The sequence below is a fragment of the Eublepharis macularius genome, chromosome 6, assembly GCF_028583425.1.
Source record: "Eublepharis macularius isolate TG4126 chromosome 6, MPM_Emac_v1.0, whole genome shotgun sequence".
In the NCBI taxonomy this organism is placed as follows: domain Eukaryota; kingdom Metazoa; phylum Chordata; class Lepidosauria; order Squamata; family Eublepharidae; genus Eublepharis; species Eublepharis macularius.
Window position 1 is genome coordinate 126015749 of NC_072795.1, and position 17255 is coordinate 126033003.

Sequence of the window (17255 nt, forward strand, 5' to 3'; positions counted from 1 at the left end):
TAGCAGCAAAATAGTAAAGAGTCCAGTAGCATCTTTAAGACTAACCAACTTTATTGTAGCATAAGCTTTCGAGAGCCACAGCTCTCTTCATCAGATGCAATGAAGTTGGTTAGTCTTAAAGGTGCTACTGGACTCTTTACTATTATACTCATGTTAGTTGGGGACAGAAGTGTAGTAAGAGGGATATCATATTTGAGTCTGGAAATTGCCCCCGTTTGCATTAGTCTTGTAGATAGAGCCGTGTAACTTTTGTTATGTCACTATTAGGAAACATCCAAGGGTTTATGTTTCATGGAAGAAACTGTTGCACAAGAAGTTGGAGACAAAGGAATGATTCATTGAGTGCCCAGTCTTGAACTCTAGCCTTGTGAATATATTATGGTTTTATTCATAAGCTCGAATCTTGACATTAGAAAGCTATAGACCCATTTGTGATCATATTCAATAAAGCAACTTTGAAGTTGGGCAGATTTTTCTGGATCTAATTCATAACTACTTCATAGCTCTTCTTTTTTCTCCCTGAAATTAAAATTAAGTAAGAGCTGATCTTAAAATTTATGAAATTATTAAAGAAGTCTGGTGTTCGTTTTTAATGGGCGAGGTTTATTAGTACGATCAGCTCTTGAGATCCTGCTCAACTCTCGATCCCTGGTCAATAGAGCTTTGCTCATATGGGGTACTCAAAAGTCACTTCTTTGTAATTACTGAATATTTCATATTCTAAAAGATTTAAGACTTCTTAAAATAAATGGGTAACAAAGGGAGGGGGATTAGTACCAATACTAAGAGATGACAGTAGTGCCGGATCGATGGTCCTGTCCAAACTAAAGGGCCCATGAAGTTCCAAATGCAAACAGGATCCATCATCCCCTAGTTAATGCATAAAAGATGGATGCCCATTATCTGTGAGATGATATCAAGTCACTTAAATACTTTAAATGCATTTATTTGTCTAATTGTAGCCAAACCTTTTTGTCAAAACATTCTTTCATTAATTTAAAAACAAACCAATAAACTATGTTCTGCTTTGCTTTTTTAGGTTCTCTGGCATCTTGATATTTTTCGACGCAGTTTCCGACAATTGACAACCCACAAATGCATGGGAGATTCCTGTATATTTTGTGCCCTCAAAGTAAGCAACACAATGAATGTGGGAGAAATTCTCTTAAGTCCACATTGAATAGTTCAGAATCAGAATATTCATGGTAGGCGGCCAAAAGCCATCACAATCAAGCAAATAAAACACATAAGCAAAACATAAACATCAAACAATAAAACTATGATGTTAAAAACACATAAAAATACAATAAAACACATAAGCACCTTCAATATACATAGGTGAAGGTGTCTCAACCATTAAGCACAGCTCGAGCCCTGATTTTCTTATCTGCCAGAGCGAACTGTGCTGCTGGAAAGGAGGAGGGTTAATTTTTCCACCATGGGGAAGAATCAGAGTTTTGAAGATTTCACTAAGGAATTTATTTCTGGGATCTGAATACATGAGCAGAACAAAATATAGTGTGGAAAGTCTTCAGGTACTGAAGCTCCGCAAATACATCAGTTGATATTTGTGTGTAACGGCCGCTATGGGAATAGTTCAAAGTACTGTATCAAAAAAGAAGCCCATGTTAGATGATTCTAGGAGAGAGAGAACAATATTATAGCAGCAGCATTTGACAGTTTCATGGTGTGCCTAACCTCAAACAGTGTGCACACATGGTAGAACTAGGGGGTGGGAATTAAGAGCATCCCAAATTGTCAGGTACAGAGATGGACAAGCCGTAATGCTTTGCCTCTAGCCTTTGAAAAAGACATTTGAGGCGATGAGGTATGGTTGAACAGCACAGTATGAAACTAGAAAGTAGCAGTAGCTTGTCTTATAGAGGGTCCGATTTGTAGAGTCAAATTTTTCATAATAGCGGTAAATTCTAACTGCTGGCAGAGGCACTGAGAGGTACACTTGTTTATTTTAAAGCCTTTTTTGCTCTGTTGTGTTACTGTAACATGAAAAAGAAAATATGAGAAGGTGATTTCTTTCTTTGTCAAGGCGTAGTAACTTTTTTTTTGGTCTGCTGAAAAATTCTCTCTCACTTTTTAAAAATCTCACAAAAATGCTTGGGTTGATATTATATGCAAAAGATACCGTGAGCTGGTTAACAGATGCAGCATAAGGCAAATTCATGTATGTTCCACTGGAAGATGATTAGTCAGCAAAAATTACCCAGTAATTTCATAGTGGAAACAAACCCTCAAACACAAGTACTGAACACATTTCAGCAGTTTGCATGTAATGTGATGTGATAGCAGGTTACTGTGGCAAGCAGAGTTTTGCTCTGAGGAGAATTACTAACAGTCATAAAAGATGAGTTTCAGTAGCTTCACTAGGTGGGCAAATGTAGAGTGAACCAGTGAATTCATGTTAAAATAAAAGCAGGGCACGGTGATGATTTAAAGCAAAATAGATGTAAGATAAAGCTTGGTGTACCGCTTCCACTTGTGGACTAAAGTCAAGGCTTCTTCATAAAGAAATCTCATGTCTAGGGCTTTTTTTCTGGGAAAAGAGGTGGTGGAACTCAGTACCGCACAATGATGTCACTTTGGGTCAGCTGGAACGGAGGGGGGGGAGATTTTTAAAGTTTAAATCGCCCTTGGTGAAAATGGTCACATGGCCAGTGGCCCCGCCCCCTGATCTCCAGACAGAGAGGGGAGTTTAGATTGCCCTCCGTGCAGCAGCCACCGGCCATATGACCATTTTCAAGAGGTGCCGGAACTCCGTTCCACCGCGTTCCTGCTGAAAAAAAGCCCTGCTCATGTCAGTGTATAAAATGCTAGGTTCAATCTGTCATACCTTTTCACAAGCCTAATTAACATGTGTGCTTGGGTGTAGCCCTAAATCTTTGCCTTGGAAAACAACTGTAAGCGGTTGGGAGATGCATGTGGCTCAACGTTCCTTCTTTCTGTCATCCCTGCTGCCTTAGTGACTGCAGGATCCAGCAAAGCTACTGTGACACTGGAACAGTTTTCTGATCTATTATTCATGTTGAAGTCTGCAGCGCACAGTCCTTGCTTTCTTTATTCATCCGAGGCATGACTTCAGTTTGGTGTTTATCTCTGCTAAGGGAAAAGGAGGGGGAGATCGGTCCACAGTTTTAAGTATGCCACAAAGAACTCGTTTGCCTTCCAGGGATTAGAGTGCCAGGATGTAAGACAGAGGGTGTTTTGTTGTTTGTGGAGAAGAATGAAGCATTGATTTGTAGATTCTCTTAGAGCTTCTGTATTAGGAGTTTTTCATATGCAACAAAGACAGGAAAAAATAACTTTCTGGGCAGAAAGGGTGTTTTCTTAGGTGAAAGCCAAGGTACACAATGTTTGGATTGAGGTCAGGGACAGAAACGTAGTGTGATTGTTCTGGTTTTGGTCGGCGAGTCAATATTGTGTAGCCAGAATGAACGATGTGCATTGAGACACACAGCCAATGTTCTGCTTTGGTTTCTGAAGCTCGCCAGCAATCACAGCCAACTTCTTATGTTACCCCAAAATGTCCTCCACGAGGTCTAGGTGCTTTCTCTATCACCTGTGAAGTTTTAATATCATTCAGGGTTTCAAATCCTCTGGTAGTTGGTCCATTCCATGTTTGGGCCATTTAAACCACAGACTGGTTCATCTGTTCCCATTGATGAAAGTGGGTGCAATATAAATCACATTATGGAAGCAGCTACTACTCAGGTTGCCGGATTAATAAATAGCCTTTTCTTCAGTACAAGGGCACATTTAAGATCTGACATCTCTCTCTCTTTCTCTCTACATCTTCTGCCCTCCCGTAATTCTTGTTGTCTGCATCTGTGTTGGCAAGTAAAAAACTTGCCATTGAGATAAAGAGCAAACAAAATCATCATGCTTTATATTATTACTATATGTATTTTCTATAGTTAGCCATTAAAAACAGGAGTGATGGATTTTTAAAGACTTTATTTGATCCAGAAGGTGTTCTACGTTTCTGTTCATTGCACACACTTGTCCTCAAAGTGGAACTGTCCAAGAAGTGTTTCTAACAACCTTTCCTTCTTTTGGTATAGGATTTTTAAAAATTATAAATTGTCACTTCAGCCCTCTCTCCAAAGGCTTTAAGGGACTGAAAAATGAAGTTTCCGGTCTTCAGGGTTCTGTAAAGGTGCAGGATTTTGCTGGTAGTTGTTCCTTGAAAAACTCATAGAATCGCGTGTACATGTTATATGCCATCAAGTCACGTCTCACCTATGGCAACCCTATGAATGAAAGACCTCCAGAACATCTTATCGTTAACAGACCTGCTCAGATCTTGCAAATCTTGATGGACGTGGCTTCCTTTATTGAGTCAAGCCATCTCGTTTTAGGTCTTCCTCTTTTCCTACTGCCTTCCACTTGTAGCATTATTGCCTTTTCCACTGAGTCTTGTCTTCTCATGATGAGACCAAAGTACGATAGCCTCAGCTTTGTCATTTTAGCTTCTAGGGAGACACTAGGCATCTGTTGGGAAGATGGTCCTCCATAGTCTCTTACTTTGAGAGCTTCACACCCACCTAAGTGAGCTTGCCACTTCCCCATGCGGGACTGCTCAGAAACCACGAAAATGAAAACAGGGTTGCACTTAGAGCCAAAACACACGAGAAGAAATACCCAGGTTCAGCACGTGTTCTCTTACCTCAAGGTTTGCCGGGATCTGTAGGCGTCCTGGAAGCTTAAAGTTTAGCATTTACAGAGCAGCAGGAAGGGAAATACAGGCGCCTGAATTTCCCTTCCCCTTCCTGCTGCTCTGTAAATGCTAAACTTTAAGCTTCCAGGACGCCTACAGATCCTGGCAAACCTTGAGGTAAGAGAACACGTGCTGAACCTAGGTATTTCTTCTCATGTGTTTTGGCTCTTACTTGTAATTGTTGTTCATCAAGGAGTCTTCTGTGCAGGCACACATCCCTCCCTCCTGCCCCATTGTGAACTCTCCGGCACCTTAGTTTCTGGGGGGTCTCCAGTGGTGGCATGGAGAGAGCTGAGGGAAAAGCACCTTTCCTCCTGGTCATGTGATGTTTTTGGCAAGAAAGCGCCAAGAGGAGGAGAGGTGCTCCTACTAGAAAGCTTTGGAAATCTTTTCCATGGTTCCTAACATATGCCTGCAAACCATTCAATGAACAACAGTTATAAGTAAGTGCAACCCTGTTTACCCCACCTTTCCCCCCATTGGGGACCCAAAGCAGCTTACGTCATTCTCTTCTCCATTTTATCCTCACAACATCCCTGTGTGGTAGGTTAGGCTGAGAGTGTCTGACTGGTCCAAAATCAGCCAACTACTGATTCTTGGAAGAGAAACTGCCCTGCCCAGGATAGCCTGTCCTCTTCATATCTCAGAAGCCAAGCAGGGTTAGCCCTGGTTAGTACTTGTATGGGAGACCATTAAGGAAGACAATGAAAAACCGTCTCTACTGATCTCTTGCCTGGAATGCCCCATGGGCAACAGTTGCCATGAGTTGGTTGCAACTCAACAGCGCCCTCTCCTTCCTGACCTGGACGGTCCAGTCTTGCCCGATCTAGCAAGATCTTGGAAACTAAAGCAGGGTGTAGGCCCTGGTTAGTACTTGGAAAGAGACCACCAAGGAAGTTTAGGATTGTTACACAGAGGCAGGCAATGGCAGACCACCTCTGAGCATCTCTTACCTTGAAAACCTCACAAGGTCAACATAAGTTGGCTGCGACTTGGTGTCCAAAAAGAAAGAAAAGAGGTGAAACTATGCCTCACCAAAGAGAGAGTGATGCTTCTGGCCCTCCCTCATTGATTATTTTGGATTAATATCTATTGTTTTTACCATTGTATAATATATACCATGAGCAGTTTGCACACCTTTCCTAGGAAATCAACTTTGGTAGCCAGGTATGCAAACAGACAAATCTCTTAACGGAAGTTTGGCCGTTTCTTTGGGCAAAAATGGAGAAATATATACAAACTGTAAAAACCGTGCAGGAAAGACCTTAAGTCGCACCGTCCGTTTCCAAATATTTAGAATAGAAATTCTCAAACTTTGTTGTAGTCAGATTTGAACAAACAATTGTTCATGAATATGCAAATGTAATGAAAGACAAAGCTCATTTTTTTTATTTCATTAGGAGGAAAAACAGGTTATAGGGTGGATCAAGAGTGAATTAAAAAAAAAAAACTCCTTCAAAATACACACCCAGCTTCCAGATCTGCTCTTGAGTAGGAGGAATAAGGAAGATGCTTGCTGTTCTCTTTTATTGTTCTTGGCTTCCCTTGAGAGTCTACCTGATACTTTGAAATCTGATGGTGTATTGTTACAGAGGGGAAAATGTCACTTTTTAAAAAGTTCCCAACTTTCTTGTGTTAGCAGTATAAATGGAAAGGGGGTTTCAGCTGTAACATCATGTACTGATATTAGGCAGGAGAGTAGATAAGAGAGGCGTGAAAAAATCTTTTCTTCTTTTGAGCAACAGTAGCCAATCTGCCATGTGTGCCTGTTAGGAGGCCTCCTTGGCAGTGTTCAGCAGCTTGCGAGTGTCATCTGCCCTGAAAACTTGCATGACATCAGATTCCATCTTCTAAAGGCACCAACACTTCTGGCTGTAAATAAATGTTTATGCGCTGCCTCTAGACATAGGGATTGTAAGTAAGACAGATCAGACGCTTTCCTAGAAAATATTAGTTAAAACAACATAAGACCCAGCACTGTGTATAATTTAATTAGATACTTGTCAGAACAGCTTACGCCAGACACTTGCTGTAGCAGGAATAGCTGTTGTTACAAAATAGGATGATGGCCACATTCAGATGTCATCATGACAAACTTCTGTCTGTGATAACCACAGATACATCTTCTTCTCGTGCTCTTCCTCCCACCTTCCCTCCTCCTTTTGGTCCCAAGTTAGCATCCCATGTTGTCAAGAAGAAGCAAATTCCAGTTTGCCCAAGTGCCTGATTTGTAACATCACGGCAGTGAACACCTGAAGTTGCTTTATGTGGTGATGGACCATTAGTCTGTCAAGGTCAATATTGTCTATTCTGACTAGCAGCAGCTCCCCAGGGTCTTGAGTGGAAGGTTTTCACATCACCTTTTACCTGAGCTTTTTTATTGGAAATGCCATGGATTGAACCTGGGACCTTCAGTGTACAGTTGCTGAGCCATGGCCCTATCCCCTGAAATCAGAAAGTGTTCAGTCCCACTCTGTGTGCAAAGAAGGAGAGAAGCAGTGCATGAGCCAAAAGACAAACTGTTTTGTCCCCATCGCAGACAAAACAGAAGTTCGTCATGACATTTGACTATGGCCCAATGTGACAAGGAAAACTGTTGTGCACCACAGCAGTGATTATTAGCAATTTTTAGTCTTGGATCATTACACTTTTTTCTCTTTAGTATTTGCCAATGCAGAAATGAAGCAGAATCATGGGTCATGCTAATTGGGGCAAGCGGCCCAGTCCATCTACTACATGGTCTGCACAGGGTCTTACAGTTTGGTGTACTGGTTAAGAGCAGCAGGACTCTAATATGGAGAGCCAGGTTTGATTCTCCACTCCTCTGCTTGAAGCCAGCTGGGTGACCTTGAGTCAGTCACAGCACTCTCAGAGCATTCTCAGCCTCACCCACCTGACATGAGGATAATACTGACATACTTTGTAAACTACTTTGAGTGGGTGTTAAGTTGTCCTGGAGGGCGGTGTATAAATTGAATGTTGTTGTTGTTGTTGTTGTTGTTGTTGTTGTTGTTGTTGTTGTTATCGTTACTGCAGCAGGATGCCAGCCATGAGTTCAGAAGCCTCACAGAGGCCTGGTTCAGATTGGGACCATGGCATTTGGCTCATGCCTAGGGGTGTGCACTGAGAAAATGTCTGTTTCAGTTTTGGTTCTGGGGGTTCCAGATTAATTCCATTCCATTACTGGTTTGTTCCGCATGGACTGGTGCTGGCTTGGATCTGATCCGTTTTCATTTTCATGAGTTTTGGCCCATTGTGCATGCGCAAGGTGGTCATTGGGTGCACATGCGCAGACACACGCTGTTCTTTTCAAGGGTGGTGGGGAAACAAGGCTCTGGGGTGGCTGTTTTTGCATGCAGTGGCACCACAATCACACCGGCATAGCACACAAGCAGGAGAGCTCCGCATTCCCAACCAGCACAGCACAGGGAACATTTTAAAAAATCCTATTTTAGTGGCAAAGCCAATACATTACTACCTTTGAGTCCTGCTGTCATGCCATGTTTCCCTGCATCTTGTAGTTTCATTCCCATGATGAGGGCCAAATCCTCCTCACTTTAATCTGCTTTGCAGCAGCCCAGGACTCCCTGTTTAGACACGCCTCCGCCCTGTCCTTGCCTTGTGCATAAAAGTGCACAGAAAAGGAACACTGGATGTTGGTTTTTCCTTCATGGGAAAGGAAGTAGAGGGAGGATGGCCCTCTTTTTCCCTATTTTTTCTTAGTAAAAGTCGGAGACCAGACTAGGGTTGCCAGCCTCCATGTAGTGGCTGGAGTTCTCCCGGAATTACAACTGGTCTCCAGGCCACAGAGATCAGTTCACCTGGAGAAAATGGCTACTTTGGGGGGTGGACTCTGTGGAATCATGCCATGCCAAGGTCCTTTCCCTCCCCAAACCCCACTTTCTCCAGGTTTCACCCCCCAGATCTCCAGGAATTTCCTAACCCGGAGCTGGCAACCCTAGACCAGACAGGCTGCCTGCTGCTAGTCTCCCTTTCCAACTAAAACCACTAATGCAGAGTTCAATGAAAACAAAGAAGTAACAGTGGTGAGCACAGCTGAACAAGAGTCCCATCGGTGTGTATGCTGCATAGATGTTGCTGGGCCTGCTTTTCCTTGCATTATGCATAAAACACACAGAAAGGGAGGGCTCAATGTTGGTTAGTTATGTGTTTTTCTTCACAGGAAAGGAAGGAGAGGGAGGAAGAATGGCCCTCTTTCCCCCTTATTTTTCCTAGTAAAAGTGGGAGACTGGACAGGTTGCTGGCTGCCAGTCTCCCTTTCCTACTAAAACCATTAACTCTGCAAATAGAAAATCTGACCAGGCCTGCTGATCTGGAGAGACTTGGGTATGCCTGCGGGTGTGAGGGTGCAGTGCACATGCCTGCTACCTCTGTGTCCCTTAACGCTGGGTTAACGGTTTTAATCAGAAAAGCCCTCAAAGCCAGAAAGCTTTCTGGGCAAGATGGAATTCCTCCTGGTGCTCCTTGACCCCCTCTCTTTGGAGGACTTCTTCAGTCACAGTGGTGGCCCTGGCACTATGGCACCTAAGTGAAGGGCAGCAGCAGCAGAAGGCCACTGAACGGGCATGACCCAGCTCCACATGCACGGGGCCTCCTCAGCGCAGCTTTTCTTTAATAATTGCTTTTTCTTTTCATTTTTCACCCTAATCTACATACCTTGAGCCTCTATGGCAGCTGGAGGCTCAGAGGCTGAAGGAGACCCCTCCCTCCTTAAATCCACGTGTTCACGCTTGTGTGGATGTTGCTGGCCTTTCCTTGCCATGTGTGTAAAAATGCACAGAAATGGATAGTGATGGTGCCAGTGGTGCCATGCCAGCTGCTGCTCCCCTCCCTGGCACAAAACAAACCTTTTGTTGTATTGTTGAAGGCTTTCACGGCTGGAGAACGATGGTTGTTGTGGGTTTTCCGGGCTGTATTGCCGTGGTCTTGGCATTGTCTTTTGGTGCTACACCTCTGAAGATGCCAGCCACAGCTGCTGGCGAAACGTCAGGAACTACAATGCCAAGACCACGGCAATACAGCCCGGAAAACCCACAACAACCAAACCTTTTGTTGTTTGATCCCTACAAGCAGGGCTTTTTTTCAGCTGGAACGTGGTGGAACGGAGTTCCGGAACCTCTTGAAAATGGTCACATGGCTGGTGGCCCCGCCCCTGATCGCCAGACAGAGGGGAGTTTAGATTGCCCTCCGCGTCGCCGAGTGGCGTGGAGGGCAATCTCAACTCCCCTCTGTCTGGAGATCAGGGGGCGGGGCCACCAGCCACGTGACCATTTTCTCCAAGGGCGCACCCACTGAGTTCCACCACCTCTTTTTCCAGAAAAAAGCCCTGCCTACAAGACACTCAATACCACTGCCAATGCCATGGGGAACTCCTGGGTGTCATTGTCCCTGTGGCAATCATGTGAGAGGTGTGATGTGCAATTTGAACCTGAGCTGTGGAAACTTTGAGCATAAATCGTTTTTCCAGCCGTGAATGTACAAGGGGCAACCTTGACTAAATCACTGATCTCTCTTCCCCCTCAGTTCCTTGTTCTAGTCCTTACATAGTAGCATTGAACATTTTGCTATAGAACAGGGGTTCCCAACATGGTGTACATGGGCAACATTGTGCCCGCCAACACCTTTCCTGGTGTTCACCAAGGGTTTTTTTTTTTTTTTGCCAAAGAAGGCTTCTGATTGGCTATTGGAGATTTGATCGGATGTGCAAAATTTTAAATACATTGATTTGGCAGAAGTTGCTTCCACAGCACAAAGATCTCACTATGTGACTGGAGGTATGCTCAGCTGTAGCAAGCATTTTTTGGCTTGCTCTGTGTCATGCAGCAGCCATTGTATGGTAGCCCATTTTGTGGCTGCGCCCACCACACTATCAGAATTCCAGATGTGCCTGCAGGCTCAAAATTTTTGGGGAACCCTGCCACAGAAGACCTTAGAAAGCAAAGTATTTCCAAGTCTGACAAAAGTCATAACCAAGCCTATCAGGCTAGAGATCAAGTTTGATTTCTTCCCTCTAGAAGCTGTTTACTAGATTTCATCACGTTGGACCAGGCCCATTATCTTTCTTGTTCCAGACAGCTGATTTATGTAAGAATGAACAATATAATATCAAATTGTTGGTCAGAGTCTTCAGCACACAAATAGTAGATTCATACTAAATCAGTTCTTTCCTCCCATAATATGCCGTATTAAATATGTTAGGTTTTAAGGCCATCTTCATCACTATTACAAACTTGATGGTCTTGTGCCTATAAATGAAAGGGGGCATCTATGGACATGCTAGGATGTCTGCATGCATAAGAGAGTTCCCAGGTGCGCAGAAGAAAATTACTATAAAATGAGAAAAGACAGCCTCCCCTCCCCAACCTCCAATAGTCCACTCAGTATTAAGCATGTTCATTCCAATCTAGAAGATACAAAATATCCATGGCAGTTGAGCATTAACTTGGTGGAAAGAGGAAAGGAATATAATACTACTGAAGTTCAGAGTTGGATAAAACAATGTAAGACTAACAACATTTATTTCTATATGCGTTTTCATATGTCAGATCTTATATTTGAAGAAGTGAGCATCTCATGAACACACATACAAAAGTCAGATTTGTATAAGTACTGCTGGACTTTTATTTTGCTAACAATGGAAGGCAGACCAGAAAAGAATATAAGATGGGTTTATAGGGCTATTGCCAATCAAATGTGCAAAAGTGTACAACAGTCCCCAGCCCTAATCCTCCCTTTTCAGGCCTTAGGGCAGGACGTTCAGCATAGACACTTAAACATGTGAACTCAGACTATTTCAAACCATGTAGCATGCTTTGCAGATAAGGCTGTGGTAAGAGTCTAGATATGCTGATTTTCAAACAAGGTATGCATGTAAAGTGCTGTCAAGTCTCAGCTGACTTATGGTGACACCTGCTGAGGTTTTCAAGGCAAGAGGCATTCGGAGCTGGTCTGCAGTGCCTGTCTCCCTATAGCGACCCCGATCATCTTTGGTGGTCTCTCATCCTGGTACTAACGATGGCCGACCCTGCTTAGCTTCTGAGATCTGACAAGACTGGGCTTACCTGGACTATCAAGATTTAACTGCCCCCAATATACACTTTATTAAATACCTAGTTCACTATAGAAACAATGACACATTTTAATTGCATTGAAGAAACTGAGAGCACGTAGGTGTTTTTACCTATCGAGTCTAATTTTTCTGTTTCCCCCATCCAGGGTATCTTTAACCAGTTTCAGTGTAGCAATGAGAAAGTGTTGCCGTCGGATGCTCTTCGCAGCGCTCTTGCAAAGACTTTTCAAGATGAGCAGCGCTTCCAGCTGGGCATCATGGATGACGCTGCAGAGTGCTTTGTGAGTAGTGACATCTGTGGAATTGCTACAAGTCCTTGCAGAAAAGAATTCCTTGCCTTGCCAAATAGGAATTAACTAAAACAAGACCTGACGTCTCATAAACGGCAGCCTCTTTTCAATAATGATGATGATGATGATAATGATAATAAATTGTATGTATGTATGTATGTATTTTATTTTCAACCCGCCCTCCCTGCAAGCGGGCTCAGGGCGAGGTACAACATTGATTAAAATACAACTTAAAATAGATATCAGGAAGGAATATTTTGTTTTCATTTTATTCAAAATGTTTTTATGCCACCTTTCCACCAGACTTAGGGTTGTGAAGGCGGCCAACAGTCCAGAAGCATTGAAAACAAGCTCTAAAAACAAATAAATAAATTACACAAATGGAGGAGAAGAGTTTACCAAAACACAAACAGGGAGGTGGATCAGTGAGGGAACACCTCCACTCTATAGTCTATCAAATACATTACCATAAATACAGAACAGAAAAGTCTTCACCCACTAGCAGAGGGCAACAATAGAGGGAGGGAATTCCATAATCTTGCTGCCCTGACCAAGAAGCAGGGCCTCTGCAGATGACTGGAGTAGTCACATAGGTTCATACGTGAGTAGGTGATTCTCATATAGGAGAATGCTAAGCTGTATTTGTGGTAATGTACTTGATAAGAGTATAGAGTGGAGAAGTTTCCCTTTTTTATTAGAAGTTTTACACATGCTTCTAATCGCTGAAAAAAGGGTATATATGAAAAGGCTATCCCTTTGAACTTAAGAGCCATAGTATAAAGTTCAGGTAGAAAGAATTTTATTTTGAGCACTTGAGCTGAAATTTGGTTCTAACATTTGGAGATGTGTGGAAATTCTTTAGAGAGCAAGAGACTCTCTTGCATAGTAATAGATTGATCTTTTCCTTTGAATGCAGATAAAATATTAAGGTCTTGCCGAGCAAATCATTGTGCTCAGGTTATTGGGAAGAAACATTTGTCGTACCTGATGTAAGTGAACATGTTTGTCAAGTGGCATCACTTGATGCCACTTGCCATCAAGTTGGCATCAAATGGATGCCATTTGCCTTCAAGATGCCATCAAGTTGGCATCAAGTGGATCTGCCAACTAAATCGAGCTACAGCGCATAAGTCATGCCTGCTTCCTTCTCTTGCACCACTGGCCTTAGCAATGCTGCTATGGTTTTGGTTGCTTGACAGCGATGTGACCCTGGATGCCAAGCAAAATTGTCTGGAGATATATAAAGCTTCAAAATAAAAATGGATTTGCATTAGCAACGCTAGGTAAAGTAGTCAGTGAATTTTGAGACAGAGGAGTTTATGGCAGAGGAGATGCTGCTTTGCACTTGAGCAGATTCCATAGATATCTGAATATTTGTCAGAACAAGGAGTGCTAGCAGATGTATAAAAAGTTAACTAATATAACAACTAGTAAAGGAGGTGTACCGAAATAGCTATTTGTGTTCATATCAAGCGTTGTCGTTCTCCTTAGTTCTAAAATGAATTTTAGACCTCCATGTCACAGATATAAGGATTATAGCACCTTATACTGAGCAATACAGATGTATTCTAGTGAACTTTCTGAACTCTGCATGAACTCTGTAGTTTTTTCTGGTATACTTTCATCTTTGACAGCTAATTAAAATAGTGGACAGTATCTAGATTAATGTCCTCTAATCACAGACTGGACCAATAATGATCTACTCACTTAACACTTCCTGTCATTTTTTACAGATTTATAGTTTTATTTTCCAGGTTGGATATTATGTCAGTTTTTAGCTAATTAGAATATTTAAATATGAATTTTTAATTGAGCATTAAACCAATCATAGTTTTTCTATGCTATCACATGAAAAAGATCTTAGATTTTTGTATAAGACAACCTATAAAAGTGCCAACTCAGATAATATGTCAGGAGTTTTGAATGAAAATCTCATGAGGACCTAGGTGAGAATCTTGTCGTTGCTATGGCAATCTTAATGCATTTCATAGAAACTTTGGTTGTTTTCAACTTAGGCTGATTCTGCACACGTTGGATAATGCACTTTATCAATCGTTTGAGGTGGATTTTTTGTTCTGCACACGAAAAAATCTGTTCCAAATGAGCTATAAAGAGGATTGGAAGTGCATTATCCAACGTGTGTGGAATCAGCCTTAGAATTAATTAGGAAATGTTAGCAAATCTAATTCTTATTGCTTTTCTGTATTTCATCTTTGTAGGGTTTATATTAATAATCATGTATATGTTGATACCTTGCTTTAAAAAAGACTAGAGTGTATTCCAATAAAAAGAAATAAACTCTAGAAAGAGTTTGTGTGACTTGATGGGGAAAAGTTTTGCCAGAAGAACTCAATAAATAATTTTGTACTGAAAAGCAGTCTTGTATAGAAAGCAAGTTCTGTTTTGCTGACCTTAACTAAGTGCTGAAAGCTGTCCAGAAGTAAAGATAAATCTTTAACCTGAGACAGTGTAAGCTGTAGTTAGATGCGGATAAAAATCTGTTACATCTAGAATTAAGATTCCATCCTACCGTAAGATGCCACTTTCACTCTTTTATCTATTACTAGCTTTTGTGGAGGGATGTTTTCAGGGGAGGGTCGGCAGTGGTTTTAACTCTTGTTTTCACTTCCTTTCCTCCTGTGTGCAGGAGAATCTCTTGATGAGGATTCACTTCCATATTGCAGATGAATCTAAAGAAGATATCTGCACTGCCCCACACTGCATTTCACACCAGAAGTTTGCCATGACCTTATTTGAACAGGTATGATGATGAAACATGCATTCGGAACTCATTTTATCATGATTAGCACAGATTTGCATGTAGGCAGCGCTCTTCTGTTTGGTCAACCAAATTTCTCTCTCTCTGGTTTAGTGTGTCTGTACCAGCTGTGGTGCTACCTCTGACCCTCTGCCCTTTATCCAGATGGTGCATTACATCTCAACCACTTCTCTCTGGTGAGTCTGTACTTTGCACTGAAAATGGAAGAATCCACCCGCATCACCTCCCCAGTTCAGTCTTGTCACTCCATTATCACACAATCGAATGCAGCAACAAGCAGCTGAGATGCAGCTCTTCAAACCCGTGCCATGCATCAGTGAGACAGAGGCACATGCGGCTCACCTGCTAGGGAGAGGAAGCGAGAACAACATACATAGGGAAGATCCTGTTGCTACTTGTTCAAAGGCAGCAGGTGACTGGCCAATTATAAACTCTATGGATTCTGGCCTGAGAAATCAGTTGCCTGCCAATAAAGACATATTTTCTTAAGCGCAAGAACCTGTTCTGTGAAAACAGAAGAAGCCAAGCCAGAAAGAGAAATTGAATAAACAGTTGAAGTGGTTACAATATGATCAGAGGACATAGGAAGAACAAAAAAAAAATAACAAACATCAAGTTTTAAGGGGGAGTTTGTTATTTTTTTATTTACAGTACTTAAATTGTTTATAGTCCCCCTTTCTCACTGAGACTCAAGGCAGATTACACAGTGTGAGTTAGTACAGTCAGTTTCAAGGACATTTCAATAAACTATGTAATAGATAAATAAATGCAATTTTGCAGAGAGTTAAATCCATCAAAAATCCAGTACTCTGCATATACACACCTAGCAAGTTTGACTTAATCGCACCTCCTTTTTATGAGTGTATTTCACACAACTACCATATCTAGACTGTAAGTCCCTTAAAGGCAGGTTGTGCTTTTTGCTTGACTCTCATGTATACTCTCTCTCTCTTATTCAGATGCTTAGTGCTGTAGGGTGGTCCAAGCACTCCTCCCCATGTCCTGTATCAGTATTCTCTTCACACTGATGCAGCAACTCTTTTGCTTTCCTTACAGGAACACATAAGGGTCACTCTTACCCTAAGACGCCTCTTACCTTGCATCTTTCCCATATGCTTGCGATAATGCCTTTCACATGAAGCTTCCTTCAGTTTCCTCACACACATTCAACTGCCTTACACGTGCACACATACCCATGAGTTCAGGATGCTCCCTCTTTCCCCAGGTACTGCTAGTTCTGTGACCTACTAGCTAGGCTATACACACTTGGCCTCAGTCTGGCAATCAGATTTGCTTTGCATAATTTCCCCTCTGATACTGCCTCTCGTAAAATGAGAACTTTTGAAACCCCGTTTTGTTTAGGAATACACAATGCATTTTCACTGACTCAGTGACAGGAAGATCCTGGCAGCAGACTGGAATGTGTAGATGTTAGGTGACCCACCCAGAGGGACAAAAAGATTAAGGTACAAAAGAAAAAAGTTACAAGAATTAACCCTGACATCTCAATGCAAACTTTTAAAATAGCTTTCATTCAGCAATTCTTCACTACGGTTTTCCAAAATGTGGCCAGATTGTAGCCAAGCAAACTTTTCATACTAAATTTCAAACCTAGGACATGTCTAGATCTTTTGACAAACTTTTGTCATATTTCATAATGGCAAAATACAACAAGACCAAGATGCTTTAACCTGTGGAGCCATGCCCTTACCAAACACAAGAAACCCAAATCTACACGAATGAAACAGCATATTATGTAAAACCACTGCAGCAGTCATCTGCTCCTTTTATACACTTTTTTTCCAGGGTGGGGAAGGCAACATATAGAAGTGCAGGGACTAAGTTCTGTGCCCTTGGTACTGGAGGACCCTGCTCAGATGCCCTTTTAGAGTCTCTGTTTTCACCAGATATTACTCATAGATGCCCCGACTTGGTTTGACCAATTGATTGCCAAAACTAAGATGTGTTTTTACATTTTCTCTGTGTACTTATTTTCTTTCTTCTAATGGAAGCAATCAGGCAATTTCCATGCTAGAAAGACGAGAGAAACCCACTCCAGATATGTTTGGAGAACTGCTTCAAAATGCCAGCACGATGGGAGACTTGAGAAATTGTCCGGTTAGTATATTTTATTTGCTTTGTCATGAAAGCAGTAGATTGAATAGCAAGTAACATTACCTACTGCAGTCTGTATCTAATAGCAGCCCAGAGGTGTCTGAACTAGAGAATCTAGTTCTTTGGTATGCTAGAAGTGTCTGAACTAGAGCAATCCTTGGAGAGATGCTGGAGTTGTTCTCTTAGCCCCCAGGGGAAATGTAACCAGCCTGAGTGCCAGTCCTACCCAGTAGGGCTCTAAGAATGGTC

General features: G+C 42.1%; 1 protein-coding gene across 5 annotated transcripts in view; it reads left to right on the forward strand.

Moving 5' to 3' along the window:
- Positions 1–17255, forward strand: part of USP54 (ubiquitin specific peptidase 54) — a 158117-nt gene that overhangs the window by 83207 nt on the left and 57655 nt on the right. For all 5 annotated transcript variants that reach the window (XM_054982512.1, XM_054982513.1, XM_054982511.1 and 2 more), the window contains 5 exons: positions 1040–1132; positions 11969–12103; positions 14760–14873; positions 14985–15067; positions 16904–17009. In XM_054982512.1, coding sequence (XP_054838487.1) covers positions 1040–1132; positions 11969–12103; positions 14760–14873; positions 14985–15067; positions 16904–17009 — 531 coding nt within the window. The remainder of the gene's footprint in view (positions 1–1039; positions 1133–11968; positions 12104–14759; positions 14874–14984; positions 15068–16903; positions 17010–17255) is intronic.